Source organism: Cannabis sativa, chromosome 5 (genome assembly GCF_029168945.1).
Source record: "Cannabis sativa cultivar Pink pepper isolate KNU-18-1 chromosome 5, ASM2916894v1, whole genome shotgun sequence".
Lineage (NCBI taxonomy): Eukaryota > Viridiplantae > Streptophyta > Magnoliopsida > Rosales > Cannabaceae > Cannabis > Cannabis sativa.
The window spans coordinates 74,676,612-74,690,824 of NC_083605.1; the positions used below are offsets into that span (position 1 = coordinate 74,676,612).

Consider the following 14,213-nt stretch of genomic DNA (forward strand, 5'->3'; position numbering starts at 1 on the left):
GACACAATAATATATATTAGAGTTTGGGGGTCAAAAATTAGCCTATTATTATTATTGAAGAATTTTAATTAATACATATTTTTAATCAACAAAATTAAGGGGCAGACCGACAGTTAATTCTGTTAGTCTACGTACCTTAATCAAGGAAATTCCAATTTTACCCTCCAACCAGTAAACTCTGAATATGGGCATTTCTGTACTTTCACTCTCTTCTCTTCCTTCCTTAACCGTTTTCTGGAAATTCGTTCCTTTTTTTCCCAATCCAAACAAAAATGGTATTTTTCTTCAGATTTTGTAGCGTAAGACATTTTTAATAAAAAAAAATAAAAGAAAAAAATTTGATTAATTAAGATGAAAGAAAGAGCAAAGAAGTTAGTTAGTTAGTTAAAAATTGGTACAGTTGGATTTCTGGTTTACTCTTCACGAGAATTTCGGGAGAGTTTATCACCTGATTCAGTCATCTCCTTCCACTTTTTCCCAACTGATTTATATATACACATATATATATATACAGAGAGAGAAAGTTGCAATTTTGATCTTTAAAAATAATAAAAAATGCACGGTAGCAGTGGTGGTGGTAGTGGTAATTCCTCATCTTCTTCTTCACCAAGAACTTATTCAGTGGATCTTGTGAAAGATCGAAATGGAATCGAACAAGTTCTTCTCAAGAATCATCGAGGGGCTTCTGTTCGTGTAAGCCATTAATCATTTCTGTTTTTAATTAAATCAAATTAGTCATAACATTAATGCAAAGAAATTTTCATAGGTGAGTTTGCATGGTGGTCAAGTTCGTTCGTGGATGAATGAGCGTGGACATGAAATGTTGTTCACTAGTAGTAAGGTAATTAATTGAAAGAAATTTGATCTTGTTTTGAATTGAATCTTTTATAGAAACAGGGGAAAATTTCAGCTTAGATAATTTATGTTCTGAAACTATTTGATGTATGTTCTTAATGGCATTGAAGAATTGATTTTAACTATTGTATTTGAAGGCAATCTTTAAGCCCCCAAAACCGGTTAGAGGAGGAATCCCAATTTGCTTTCCACAGGTATATAATATATGTTTATGTATATATATAATGTATGTATTGTAGATGATTATTGTTTATGTATATATATAACTCATGTTTATATATATAAATGTATGAATAGTTTGGAAGTAGTGGAACATTGGAACAACATGGATTTGTGAGGAACAAGATTTGGTCAATTGATAATGATCCACCACCTTTACCTCCTAAAGATTCAATTGGTAAAACATTCATTGATTTGGTTTTCAAACCCACTGCTGATGACATGAAAATCTGGCCTCACCGGTAACTACATAACCATCATCATAATCATAATCATAATCATAATCATTAATCTTGTGATTTTGAACTTATTAATCTTTTTTTCTAGTTTCGAGATTCGATTGAGGGTGTGTTTGGGTTCAGAAGGGAATCTAATCTTGATACCTCGAGTCAGAAATCTTGATACAAAGCCATTCAGCTTCTCATTTGCCTTTCATACATATTTTGCCATTTCAGATATCAAGTATGCCAAAACAAAAAAAAAAGCTTCATTACTAATCCATTATTGTTATGTTGTCTTATTATTAATCTTTCTTTCATTTATTTCTAACAGTGAAATCAGAATAGAAGGACTTGAGACACTTTATTATCTTGACAATTTAAAAGAAAGAGAGTGTTTCACTGAGCAATATACTGCCATAACATTTGAATCTGAGGTAAAAAAAAAATTTACATAAAATTCATTAATTGTTCAATATCAAAACATTGTTAATTTGTTTTTTCTTTAGGTGGATAGAATTTATGTTCGTGCTGAAAATGTTGTAGCTATCCTTGATCATGAGAGAAAAAAGTCTTTCATCATAAGAAGAGAGGGTCTTCCTGATGTTGGTAAATTTTTTGTTTCTATAAATGAATAGAAAATTCATTTGACCCCATTTCATATCAATAAGTGTTGAACCATTTTGTTGGGTGTATGTATATATGTAGTGGTATGGAATCCATGGGCAACAAAAGCAAAAGCCATAGCAGATTTTGGAGATGATGAGTACAAGAGAATGGTTTGTGTGGATGGTGCAGCTGTTGAAAGACCAATCACTTTGAAGCCTTGTCAGGAATGGACTGGAAGGTTGGAACTCACAAGAGTTAATTCATGTTTAGATGACTTATCATTATTAAGATGATGATGATGATGATGATGATGATGATGATGATGATGATGATGATGATGATGATGATGATAACAAAATTGATTCATGTTTAGGTAATTGCTTGCTGACCCCTTTTACTAGTTTTTCATATTGAAGTGGAGATTATGCCTTTTTTTGTTGTTGTAATTCTCTCCATTATCAGTATATATGAAAAACTAAGTATTTAATTTCAACTGTAAATACATCCAATTTGTTAATAATAAACATTGCTTGAGTAAGCATCAATTGAATAATAGTTCATCATATGTTTGACTTCATATTAACATTATGTTTGGTGAGAAGGAAATGTACAAGGATAGAAAGAAAGAAAATGAGAGTGAAAGGAAAGATTGAGGGAAATGCTATCCCTTCAATTTTCAAATCCTCAAAAATCAATCCTTTCAAAGAGTGAAGGATTTTATTGGTTGCAAGGGATCACGTCGGCAAGGTGATCTGGGTTTCTACAAAAAGACTGGATTTTTCTAATGCTCTTTGTGGGGAAGCGGCGGCTTGCTGTTTGGCTATAGAGGAGGCTAAAGCTCGTGGTATTGAGTTCCTTATTGTGGAGAGTAACTCGAGGGTGGTGATCAACCTTCTCAATGGGAAGGAGTCATGTTGGGAGCTTGATAACTATGTCTCTTTTTGTAAAAATACCTCCACCTCTTTTATTGGTTGTACTTTTCAATTTGTTCGTAGACAGTGTAATTTTATGGCCCATAATGTGGCTAACTGGGCATTTTCCCATCAGAGGTTTGACTCTGTGCCAATTTCCTCTATGCCTGATATTATATTTTGTAATGACCGCTAGGTCTAACAGTTTCTAATCTAATATAAGTACGCTTTTCTTCAAAAAAAAAAAAAAAAAAAAAAAAGAAGGATTTTATAATAAGAAAAATCATTTTATAGAAAATTACAATATACTTTTCCATAAAAATAAAAAATATATATATAATAAACAATTTTGTAATTTTACATTTAATTTTAAATACATTCTTAACACCAAACAAAGTAACAATCCATTCCATCCATCACTTCTCTTTAAACTCCCCATTCTTCTAACATTTTTTCTTTCTTGCCAAACATATCCTAAGTGAAGAATCTCTTATAAGTTTTTTTCTTATTTTTAATGCTCTTATAAGTTTTTTAATATTATTATTTGACTTGAAAAGAGGGGGACATTATATAATAAAAATAAAAATAAAAATAAAAATAAAAATAAAAATAAAAATAAAAATAAAAGAATTGATGGCAATGGAAGCTACTCTTATATATCAGAGCCAGGTTTCGATCCTGGGACCTGTGGGTTATGGGCCCACCACGCTTCCGCTGCGCCACTCTGATTTGGGGATAGATTATATACAAAATTATAAATAACCTTTTTCAATTACGTAATGGGCCTTAATTTCGAGCAGTAGTAAATAGTGGGCCAGAGACAGAATCCCAGTTGGCCCAACCCAATTAATCATTTTTTTGGGCTTTGCTTATCACTTTGGCTGTTGGATTGATTGAGATGTTTTTGTATAAAGTGCAATAAACATAAAACATGCTCGGCTAAACCTCATAAAAAAGTAGTGTAGTACACAAAAAATTTAAACAATACACGACCAAAATATGTAATCAAATTATTTATTAACAAAAAACCAAATTGGGTCAATTTGTAGACAAACTATCATTGTTCCTTTTTAATTGTAAAAAGAGTAATTATTATTAGATATGGATAATCCAAATATTATTCCAAATCTGAAACACATAAAACCAAGTTTTGTAAATCAAATTGTTGAGCATATAGTAGACAATAGACATTTGCATATGATGTGTATCCATTATCCATATTTGACTCTCTCTTTATTTTTTTATATTTTGGGCCCATTTCAATCTTCTCCACTCACTACTTTATGAGGCATAATTTTAAACATTGAAAAAAGAAAAACACAACACAATCCAATGTGTTTCAACTTATATAAATGTATGTGTGTAACTAGGAAAAGTACAACTACAAAACATTCTTTTAGGGTTACTTTAATAATTAATTGGAAACTCTCAAAAGAGAAAAGAGAGAGTATATAGAATAGAAGTAGTTGAAAAATGAAATTAATAAATAAAATATATATTTTTATTTTATTTATTTATTATGGTTCAAAGTATGAGTCCATTTTAGTAAGAATGAATTGTGACCAACCAAATGGAAAGAATTAAAGGATTTGAGTATAAGAACCATTATTGAAAGTATATGTGGTAGTTCAAAGTTAGTTGTAGCTTGAAAGAGACTTATATACTAGAATTAACTAACATAAGTACACAAGAGAAATCCACCAAAAAAAAGTACATCAAGGGGATTGAGATAGAGAAATTTCTATAGTTTTTTCACTCAATATAATACATAATGAGATAAGTTCATCTCAAATTGTTAGGTCAAATTGAAATTAAGTTATAGTTTAAGCTTATTTGGTTGGGATTCTATGTTGACTTTCTTTGAGTCTTACTTACCTAGGAAATTCTTTCTTTAGAACTTATTAAAAACTAACTTCATATATATTCAAAGAATATTTTAAAGCTTAAAGACAAAACAACAAACATTAGCAAATATACCTTTCGATTAGGGAAAAAAAATAATTAGTGGTTCTAAAATTAATTTTTGTAGCAAAATTCATTGAATTAATTTATTTTAATTAGTAATTAACTCCAAATTATAAATTTGATACAACTATAATAAATACTTCTGTTGGTGGGATATTTAGACTAAGTTCAAGGATTGTGTTGTAAATATACAAGGAATTTAAGGGATAAAATAATAAAATAATTATTATGAAACTTAATTATATGGTTTCATTTGATACAAGTTATAATGGTAAATACTATTTGAATTCTGTATTTTGTAAATGTTTGATCTGGTATTGTATCTGGCCATTGAAGAAGAAACAAAGCAGAGAAAACAGAAAGAGAAAGAATCGATGAAGAAGATGAAAACCAGAGAAAGAAAGAGAAAGAAGAAGACTGAAAGAGAAGCCTTATCCATTAATGAGAGAAGCAAAGGAATATATACAAAGTTGTTACAGTAGAGAACAGCTGGAAATAACAAACTTGTAACAACCTAACTGCTAACTACCAAAACAGAAATGTAACAGCTAATAACGGTAATAACCGAATTAACAGACTCAGCTTCCTTTACACTCCCCCCCAAACTTGGAATTGGTGCATACATCAAGACCAAGTTTGAGACAAAATATATCAAATCGAGAGCTGGATAGAGGCTTAGTGAATCCATCTGCAATCTGATCTGTTGCAGGAACATGGTTGACTCGAACCAGTTGTTGAGAGATTTTCTCACGAACAAAATACAAATCCAGCTCAATATGCTTAGTTCTAGCATGAAGAACTGGATTGGCAGTGAGAAGGACAGTGCTAAGATTGTCACACCACAGAATGGGAGGTCTAGGCAGTCGAATATGTAACTCTGAAAACAGAGAATGCAACCATGTGAGTTCGGACACAGCTTGAGCAACACTGCGGTATTCAGCCTCAGTACTCGAACGAGAAACAGTATGTTGTTTCTTACACTGCCAAGCAATCAAGTTGGATCCAAAGAAGATTGAATAGCCTGAAGTGGACCTTCGATCATCTGGATCACTAGCCCAATCCGCATCACTAAAGGCTGTGATTTCAAAGGCTGAAAGAGGCTTGAATGTCAAACCGAGAGACAGAGTGCCACTTAAGTATCTTAAAATTCGTTTGACAGCAAGCCAATGTGTAGTGAGAGGATGTGCCATGTATTGACACACTTTATTAACACTATAGGAGATCTCTGGACGTGTGATGGTCAAATATTGGAGCGCACCTACGATTGAACGATAGAGTGTTGGATCAGGCACAGGATCTCCATCATGAGCAGATAATTTCAAGCTACTGATCATTAGTGTAGGCATAGACTTAGCTTCATCCATTTGAGCTTTAGATAAGAGATCACGAATGTATCGTTCTTGAGAGAGATGCAGACCAGTAGGAGTGGATTTAACTTCAATTCCCAAAAAATAATGGAGCTGGCCGAGATGCTTAAGTGAGAATTTAGAGTGTAAATCCTGTATCAGTGTGTCAATGGTGGTGGAATCACTGCCCGTGATGATAATATCATCGACATACACCAATATCAGAGTGATTGAATTGGTGGTATGTTTGATGAAGAGGCTATGATCAGATTTGGACGATGTGAAACCAAGGAATGTCAAACAACTGTGAAGCTTCTCAAACCAAGCCCTGGGGGCTTGTTTGAGTCCATATAAAGCTTTGTGAAGCTTGCAAACCAAATGAGGAGCATCTTGAAGTTCAAACCCCGGGGGTTGAGTCATATAGACCTCCTCCTTGAGATCTCCATTTAAAAAAGCGTTATTCACATCCAGTTGTTGTATAGACCAGTTGTGTGTCAAGGCAAGAGATAACACCACTCGAATAGTAACTGGTTTTACAACAGGACTGAATGTCTCTGTAAAATCGAAACCAGCTTGTTGATGGAAACCTTTGGCCACGAGCCTTGCTTTGTTTCTGTTGACACTACCATCAGGGTTAAGCTTCTCTTTATACACCCATTTACACCCAATGGGTGTTCTCCCAGGTGGTAAAGGTACATATGTCCATGTTTTATTCTTTTTGAGTGCAACCATCTCATCAGACATGGCATTGCACCATTTTTCCTCTTTAAGAGCTGCTTTAACATTGGATGGCTCTTGAGAAGCTAACAGAATTTTATGCTTGCGAATCCCAGATTTTGCTCTGGTTTGCATGCTATGTTTGTTCGTGATAGGATCAGGATGAGTGACTGAGAGTTGTGTAGGTGGCAACTGAGGTAAAACAGAGAGTGTATGAGAATCACGAGATGGTGATGGATCACTAGAGATAGGACACTGTGGGGAGGAAAGCACAGGTTGTGATGACACAATACTGGGAGGGATAGATGAAACTGTAGGGATAATAGAGGTAACAGGGAGATGGACAGATGGAACTGCAGCAGTGTGCATTGTTGAGGTGTTAACTGGGGGTGGCACAGTGGTGGAAGGTGTGTTGAGAGACACCTGTGTGGGAAACAAGCTTTCAATGCTATAATTGGAAGGTGCAAGAGGAATGTTACTTTGAGAAAATGACTCAGGAGGACAGAAAGTGCTATTGGAGATGGTAGTAGTAGCAAATGGAAACTTGGTTTCATCAAAAATAACATCTCGGGAGATGTATAATCGACCATTGGCATCAAGACACTTATAGCCTTTGTGATTTAGACTATACCCTAAAAAGGTGCATGGTGAGGATCTAAAGTCAAGCTTGTGCTTATTGTAGGGTCGGATATTGGGATAACACAAACACCCAAAGACTTTAAGACTAGAATATTCTGGTTTAATCTGAAACAGTATGTCTATTGGTGATTGTTGATTCAAGACAGGTGTAGGAAGTCGATTATGCAAAAACACAGCACACCTAAAGGCCTCATCCCAAAATTTCAATGGCATTGAAGCTTGGGCAAGTAAGCTTAAGCCATGTTCAACAATTTGTCTATGTTTCCTCTCCACTAAGCCATTTTGTTCATGAGTGGTAGGACAAGGATGCCTATGGATTATGCCAGCTTGTTTTAAAGGTTCAGTGAAGTTCCTAAACTCACCCCCCCAGTCAGATTGAAAAACTTTAATTTTCTTTCCCAATTGAAGTTCAGTTTCTGCCTTAAAAGTTTGAAAGGTTTTAAGAGCTTCATACTTGTTTTTCAGTAAGTAAATCCATGTAAAACGACTATATGCATCAACAAAACTCATGTAATATCTATAGTCATTATGAGATACAATGTAGGAGGGTCCCCACAAATCAGAAACAACAAGTTGTAAAGGCTCAGAATAGACAGTTGGTGAAGATTTGGGGAAAGGAAACTTGTGTATTTTGCCTAAACAACAGGCTTCACACACAGTTTTGGAAATTTCATTACAAGGAATATTACATGTCTTTAGAACAAATTTAACAACCTTACTTGAGGGATGACCTAACCGATTGTGCCATAGCTCAAACTCAGTTTGAGGTGACTGAACACTAGTGCTGGAATTTGAACCAGAAATGACAGTGAAGGCAGACTTGGAAGTTGACAGTGGGCTGGGGATAGTGGGAGATTGGGATAGCATCTTGAATTGGCCAGGATCAAAAATATATAGGCCATTGTGGAGGGTCCCAGTCAGGAGGACATTCTTGGTAACCTGATCCTTCACAAAACAAACATGAGCATGAAACTCAAAAAAGACATTATTGTCTAGAGCAAATTTAGAGACACTTAGCAAGTTCTTTGTGATCTCAGGGACATGTAGGAGATTATTTAGACACAAAGGCTTAGTTGGATCATTAGAAATAACATGACTGTGCCCAGAGTGTTTGATTAACAAACCTGTCCCATTGCCAACATAGAGCTGGTCTGAGCCATTGTATTCTGCAGCTGTCATGAGATTTTGGAGGTCTGGTGTGCAATGACTCGTTGCACCAGAGTCAGGGTACCACGATCCATCATCAGCAGTGGTGTTATGAGCTACATTGACTTGCATCGAAGGAGCATCAGTTGGTGTAGTGACACCAGTAAAGCTCTTGTCAAAACGATAGAAACAGTCAAGGACTGTGTGTCCTAGCTTATGGCACAGCTGGCATTGAGGCCGATTTTGGGTTTGTGACATCCTTCCACCTCTGGTATTCATATATGATCCTCTTGTGGCATTGAAAGGCATAGGTGATCCTCGAGAAAAGGTGCTAGAATAAGAGTTTCGATTAGGATTCATGAAATTTGAGTGAGGAGAAGGAAAGTTATGGTAGGTTGGATAGTACTGACCTCTTGAAGTTCCAGGACTTCTAAAGTTTCTGTTAAAGTGAGCGATGTTAGCTTCAGATTGATGCAGATGCTCAGATTGAGAGGCCGTGTCCACCTTTGCTGTGTTAGCACTTAAATCAAAATCCTTATCAGTCTTCTCGATCCTTGATTCTGAAGCTAGCAACACGGCTTCAATCTCTGCTACAGTATACTCTTCGATCCGAGTATTGGATGAAATAACAAACGTATCATACTCGCTTGGCAATCCTTTAAAAATTGCAGCAATGTGGTCACGAGCTGAGAGAGATTCACCAACTGAAGCAAGTAAATCCACATGTTGTTTGACTTTGAGCAAGTATGCATCCAAGGATGACGATCCTTTCTTTAAATTCTGGAGTTTTGTTCGAAACTCTAGGATTTTTGATGACACTTGAAGAGTATAGTGTTTCTCCAGGGTACACCAGATCTGTCTTGCCGAATTGCACCCAACCATTCTGATGAGAAGGCTCTCATTCATGGAAGACAGCAACCATGAAACAAGGAGTTGATCTTGAATCTCCCAATTCAAGAACTCTGGATTGAATCTTTGAGCAGTTCGATCTGTGTCTGAAAGGAATTGAGGTGGAGGTGCAACATCTTGAATGAATCTCTGAAGCTGATGTCCTCTAATGGCAGCCATTACTTGTTGTTTCCAAAGGAGGAAGTTATGATCATTAAGCTTCACGGATAAGGTGTGACTGAAGTAAATTGGACTGCGATTGTTCTCTGGTTCACGAGTTCTATTCCACGGAGTTGCAGATGGATTGGAAGTCGATTGAGGGACCTGTGGATTGGAGCCATTACCAGAACCATTAACAGCAACGTTTGCTGTCAATGGTGGAAAAGGCTCTGATACCATGTTTGATCTGGTATTGTATCTGGCCATTGAAGAAGAAACAAAGCAGAGAAAACAGAAAGAGAAAGAATCGATGAAGAAGATGAAAACCAGAGAAAGAAAGAGAAAGAAGAAGACTGAAAGAGAAGCCTTATCCATTAATGAGAGAAGCAAAGGAATATATACAAAGTTGTTACAGTAGAGAACAGCTGGAAATAACAAACTTGTAACAACCTAACTGCTAACTACCAAAACAGAAATGTAACAGCTAATAACGGTAATAACCGAATTAACAGACTCATCTTCCTTTACAGTAAAAGATACTAATTAAATTATCTGTTTTGTTAAATGATAAATATGAGCTCAATTTTTTATCAATTTTCTTGTTAATATAACCATCGCGAAGTTAATTTTTAACATTAAATAATACAATACATATAATCAATTTGGTCACAATAACCCAAAGTCAAGTTATTATTATATTTTATATTTATGAAAATTGAGCTTAGATTATTATTTGGTACTATTTTAAAAAATGTAGAATCTAAACTCTTATATAATAAAATAGAGAGTAATAAATAATTTTTGTAAAATAGAGAATTTAAATGATATTTTTTTTTTGTTGCCTGAAAAATTTACCCAATTATTATTATTCTTAAATTTGAAAGCTTAATTGCTAAGAAATGTGTTCAAGGACTATTTTGCTCATCTCAATAAATTTAAGAGGCAACCATGTAAAAATCTCTAATCTTTTATATTATAATATATTTTTATTAAAGTTATTAAATTAATTTGACCTCATTATAATACTAGTCACCATATAAAAATTATACTAGTTTCACACTTGCTCACTTAGTCATCTTTGACAAAATTACATCTTACCAATTATATTTCTATTTAATGTTTTGTTTAACATGGACACTTCTTTGAGTTTGGTTTGACCTATTAGACTTTGACAAAACTAAATAAAAATCAATTATCAATATTAATGTGTATTAAATTAAAAAATTTACCTAAACAAAAAACTTTATATTTTATTTATCAGTCCAATGGTGTTATTGTAAAGATTTTGGTCAATACATTATCATTATAATCATGACCCTAATCAATGTATATAATATAAACACAATTACAAATACAAACATGGACCAAGTTTCAAGTTTCAAGCTTCAATTAATTACCATAACAAAGCTCTCTAATTTATGCAACTTTTAATTTTGTGTTTACAAAATGTCTCATGTTTTAAATGCTCTTCAATTTTCCTGCCACCCAAACACTACTATTAAAGACTCATATATCTACCTCTCAACAAATTATTTATTTTATTTATTTTCTTAGCAACACCCAAATTGATAGTTATTAAAAATTAGATCTACATCTTTCTCGATTGCAAAAATTAAATAAAGTAAATAAATAAATAAAAATCAGAACTTTTTCTTCAAAAAAAAGAGCATAATTTAAGTAAATATTAAGTTTAACTCTAAGTCACATAAAATAAATATATAAATTTAATTTTTACCTGTAATTATATATAATTTATATTTCTAAGATTTTTATACGTGTCATTCTTTTTTACTTGTATAATTAATTCAATGATCTAGACTAATTAAAAATTGCTATATGGTCATTAATTTGATACTTAACAACAAGATACTCACTATTGAAAATGTAATTTAAGTATTATTATTATTAATAATATAATTTATATTTTTGTAATCGGTGTTAAATATAATTATTTATGACACAAATTATTTTTAAAAAATAGATAAAGAAATATTTTTTATGAGTAAAGAAAGATCTAATAAAAACTTGGCACGTGTTGGGTAGAAACGACAACAAGAGCAGACAAAAATTCTGTTTCACAAATTAATCGAACGGCCAATTCTCGTCCTCAAGATCTCTGACACGCAGAATCAACGGTGGAGATGAAATCTTGGAATTTTGTGAGTTAAAACGACAACAAAGGAGGACATGACACGAGCATTCAAAGAGGCCCACACTCCTTATTCGTCAATGAAATAAAAAAGTGGGCCCCACATTTTGGACAGTGTGCAGCCACGTCATCAATCCCAATAAACCTAATTCTCACCTAAACTAGGTGGTATGGTGTTCCTTCACACTAAAACCACCTGTCGGTCACTCTTAACTAATAGTATTTTTCCTCACAGCAGTACTACCCTCCGTACGAGTAAAGAATAAAAAAAATAAGAAAAACCATGTTTCTTAGCTGAGTTATTTATTACAGAACAAATTTTTTTGGTGGGTTTAGAATAGAACCAAAGGTTTATTAATGGCCATTTTGGGTGTTGAGTTATCTCTTTCACTAACATTAAATGTGATTTTATGGCTCACAATTAGGGTTGTTCATTCGATCCAATCTGCATTTTTTTAGTCAAACAATATCTAATCCGTACTATGTACGGATTTTATTTTTTGGATCCAATTCAATCTGCACAATAGCTCAAATCCAATCCAGTCCAATCTGCAAAAGTGCGGATTGAATCAGTTACTTTGGATTTGTTACTTTTTAATATTAAATTATTTAATATTTATCAAAAAGATTTCTTTTTTTCACATAACTAACAACAAAATAAAACAAATTATAATTATTTTATGTATCCAACAACACATTAAATAAAATAACAAATAACAAATTCAAATGAAGAAAAAAAAATTGTATATATAAAAAAATATTTAAGTTTATTTTAAATTATATGTAGAAAAAAAAATATATAAGAATACAATATACATTTTATCTATTAAGTTTTGCAATATAATTGTATTATATATATTAGACTTTTAAATTACTATTTTCTTTACATTAAAATGTTATTTGTATATATAATTTTTTAATTTTGTTATAAATATGTGTGGATTGGATTGGATCGGTTACTTTTACATGTCAATCAACATCCAATCCGTACAAGTGTGGATTTTGAATTTTACAATCCAATCCAAGTGCGGATATCCGCACTTGCGGATTGGATTGGATTGGATCGACTATTTTATGAACACCCCTACTCACAATGTGGCCATGAGCGTTTTCCCATAATCGCTTTGGGTGCTTTGATGTGACATCTATCCTATGAACATTTTATGTAATGATCGTGAGGTCTAATTTTATGTTTAATAAACGTTAATTTTCAAAAAAAAAAAAAAAACATTAAATGTGATTTTTCCATTAAAAAAAAATATTGTTGGGCACCAAGTTACCCTTTACTATTGTATTTATCTTAAAATATTTAGACCATATTAAATTAAGAAGAATGAAAATATAAGAATATAAATAGAATAGAATTAAATTTAAAATATATAAAAAAATGATAAAAAATTATTAATTTTTTTTTTATCTTGCATTGCAAAATAATAGAAAATCATTTTATTAAAATGACATTTTAATACTTTAAAATGTAATCAAATAAATAAATAAAATAAAAATTATTTCCATTCAATTCATTTCATTTCATTACTTCTAATGTATTTTATCATTAAGAGTATCTCTAATGTTACTCCATATTTTTAAGCTAAAAAGTTAAAATAAAAAATCATTTGTATTATTTTTGTTCTGCCCATTAACCATTTTAGTTAGTATTTAATATTTTAATAATATTTTATAATTTAATAAATATAAATTAATGTAATAAAATAATAGTACTTTTAATTAAAATATTATTAAAAAGTAAGTAATTTCATATCTATTCTCTATTATAAGGAGTTATTTCTTTATATGTTGGAGCTCATTTTTTTTTAAGCTCACTCCTTCTTTGACTGAGGATGCTCTAATATGTAAATAACACAAAATATAAAGTTCAAAAAGTAAATCAACAATAGTAGGCTTATCAAGCTCTTTATTATAAAAAAAAAAAAAAAATCTAATAACAACCTCAATTAAGAATTTAATAAGCCATCTACCATTAAAGCATCAAAGAATTATGAAGTATATTGCATTCATAATAGCTTTTTATTTTATTTTTTGTTTTCTTTTTAATGATTGGGTAAATTGTTATTTATTAAGATTGTCTGTAAATTTTTTTTCAAATTATGAATAATTTATATTGCATAAAATAAAATTTAAAAATAACGACGCGTTTAATAAAATATTTTTTTTATTTATGGCTCTTTTAAAAAAAATTATTTATAACAATGAAATTACTCAAATTTTTCTAAAAGTACTTTCATCAGCTTTTCCACTCATCACCAAAATCTCAATTTTTCTGTTATACCTCAAATTTACTTTACACTATACATTAATTTTTTAAAAATACATCACAAAAACTCAATTTTTTTCAAATTTTATTATATTTTTCCCATTTCAAATATATAAT

At 32.0% G+C, this 14,213-nt stretch overlaps 1 protein-coding gene and 1 non-coding gene across 4 annotated transcripts; one reads left to right on the forward strand and one right to left on the reverse strand.

Annotated features, from left to right (window-relative positions):
* The first annotated feature begins 269 nt into the window (after nt 1-269).
* Nucleotides 270-2,976, forward strand: LOC115716157 (putative glucose-6-phosphate 1-epimerase). 3 transcript variants are annotated; one of them, XR_009687996.1, is made up of 9 exons: nt 270-693; nt 767-841; nt 993-1,049; nt 1,153-1,316; nt 1,402-1,536; nt 1,627-1,729; nt 1,802-1,901; nt 2,001-2,274; nt 2,504-2,976. XR_009687996.1 is itself a non-coding variant. In XM_030644900.2 (8 exons), exons 1-8 carry the CDS (start codon nt 556-558, stop codon nt 2,192-2,194), a joined length of 966 nt encoding a protein of 321 aa, XP_030500760.2. In that variant the 5' UTR covers nt 270-555; the 3' UTR covers nt 2,195-2,446. The 3 variants fall into 3 exon arrangements, 2 of the variants coding, with proteins under 2 accessions (XP_030500760.2, XP_060971968.1); XM_030644900.2 differs by lacking the exon at nt 2,504-2,976 and having other exon boundaries at nt 2,001-2,446; XM_061115985.1 differs by lacking the exon at nt 2,504-2,976 and having other exon boundaries at nt 772-841; nt 2,001-2,446.
* A 493-nt stretch (nt 2,977-3,469) lies between these two features.
* Nucleotides 3,470-3,541, reverse strand: TRNAM-CAU (transfer RNA methionine (anticodon CAU)). The gene has a single exon. It is a non-coding gene; the product is annotated as a tRNA-Met (tRNA).
* Nucleotides 3,542-14,213: the final 10,672 nt, after the last annotated feature.

Excerpts from the sequence above, each read along its gene's own strand:
- LOC115716157 (XM_030644900.2), top strand. The coding sequence starts at position 556 with ATGCACGGTAGCAGTGGTGGTGGTAGTGGTAATTCCTCATCTTCTTCT. Across the intron at positions 1,317-1,401 it reads ATGAAAATCTGGCCTCACCG|TTTCGAGATTCGATTGAGGG; the intron begins GTAACTACATAA and ends CTTTTTTTCTAG. Across the intron at positions 1,902-2,000 it reads AGAGGGTCTTCCTGATGTTG|TGGTATGGAATCCATGGGCA; the intron begins GTAAATTTTTTG and ends GTATATATGTAG.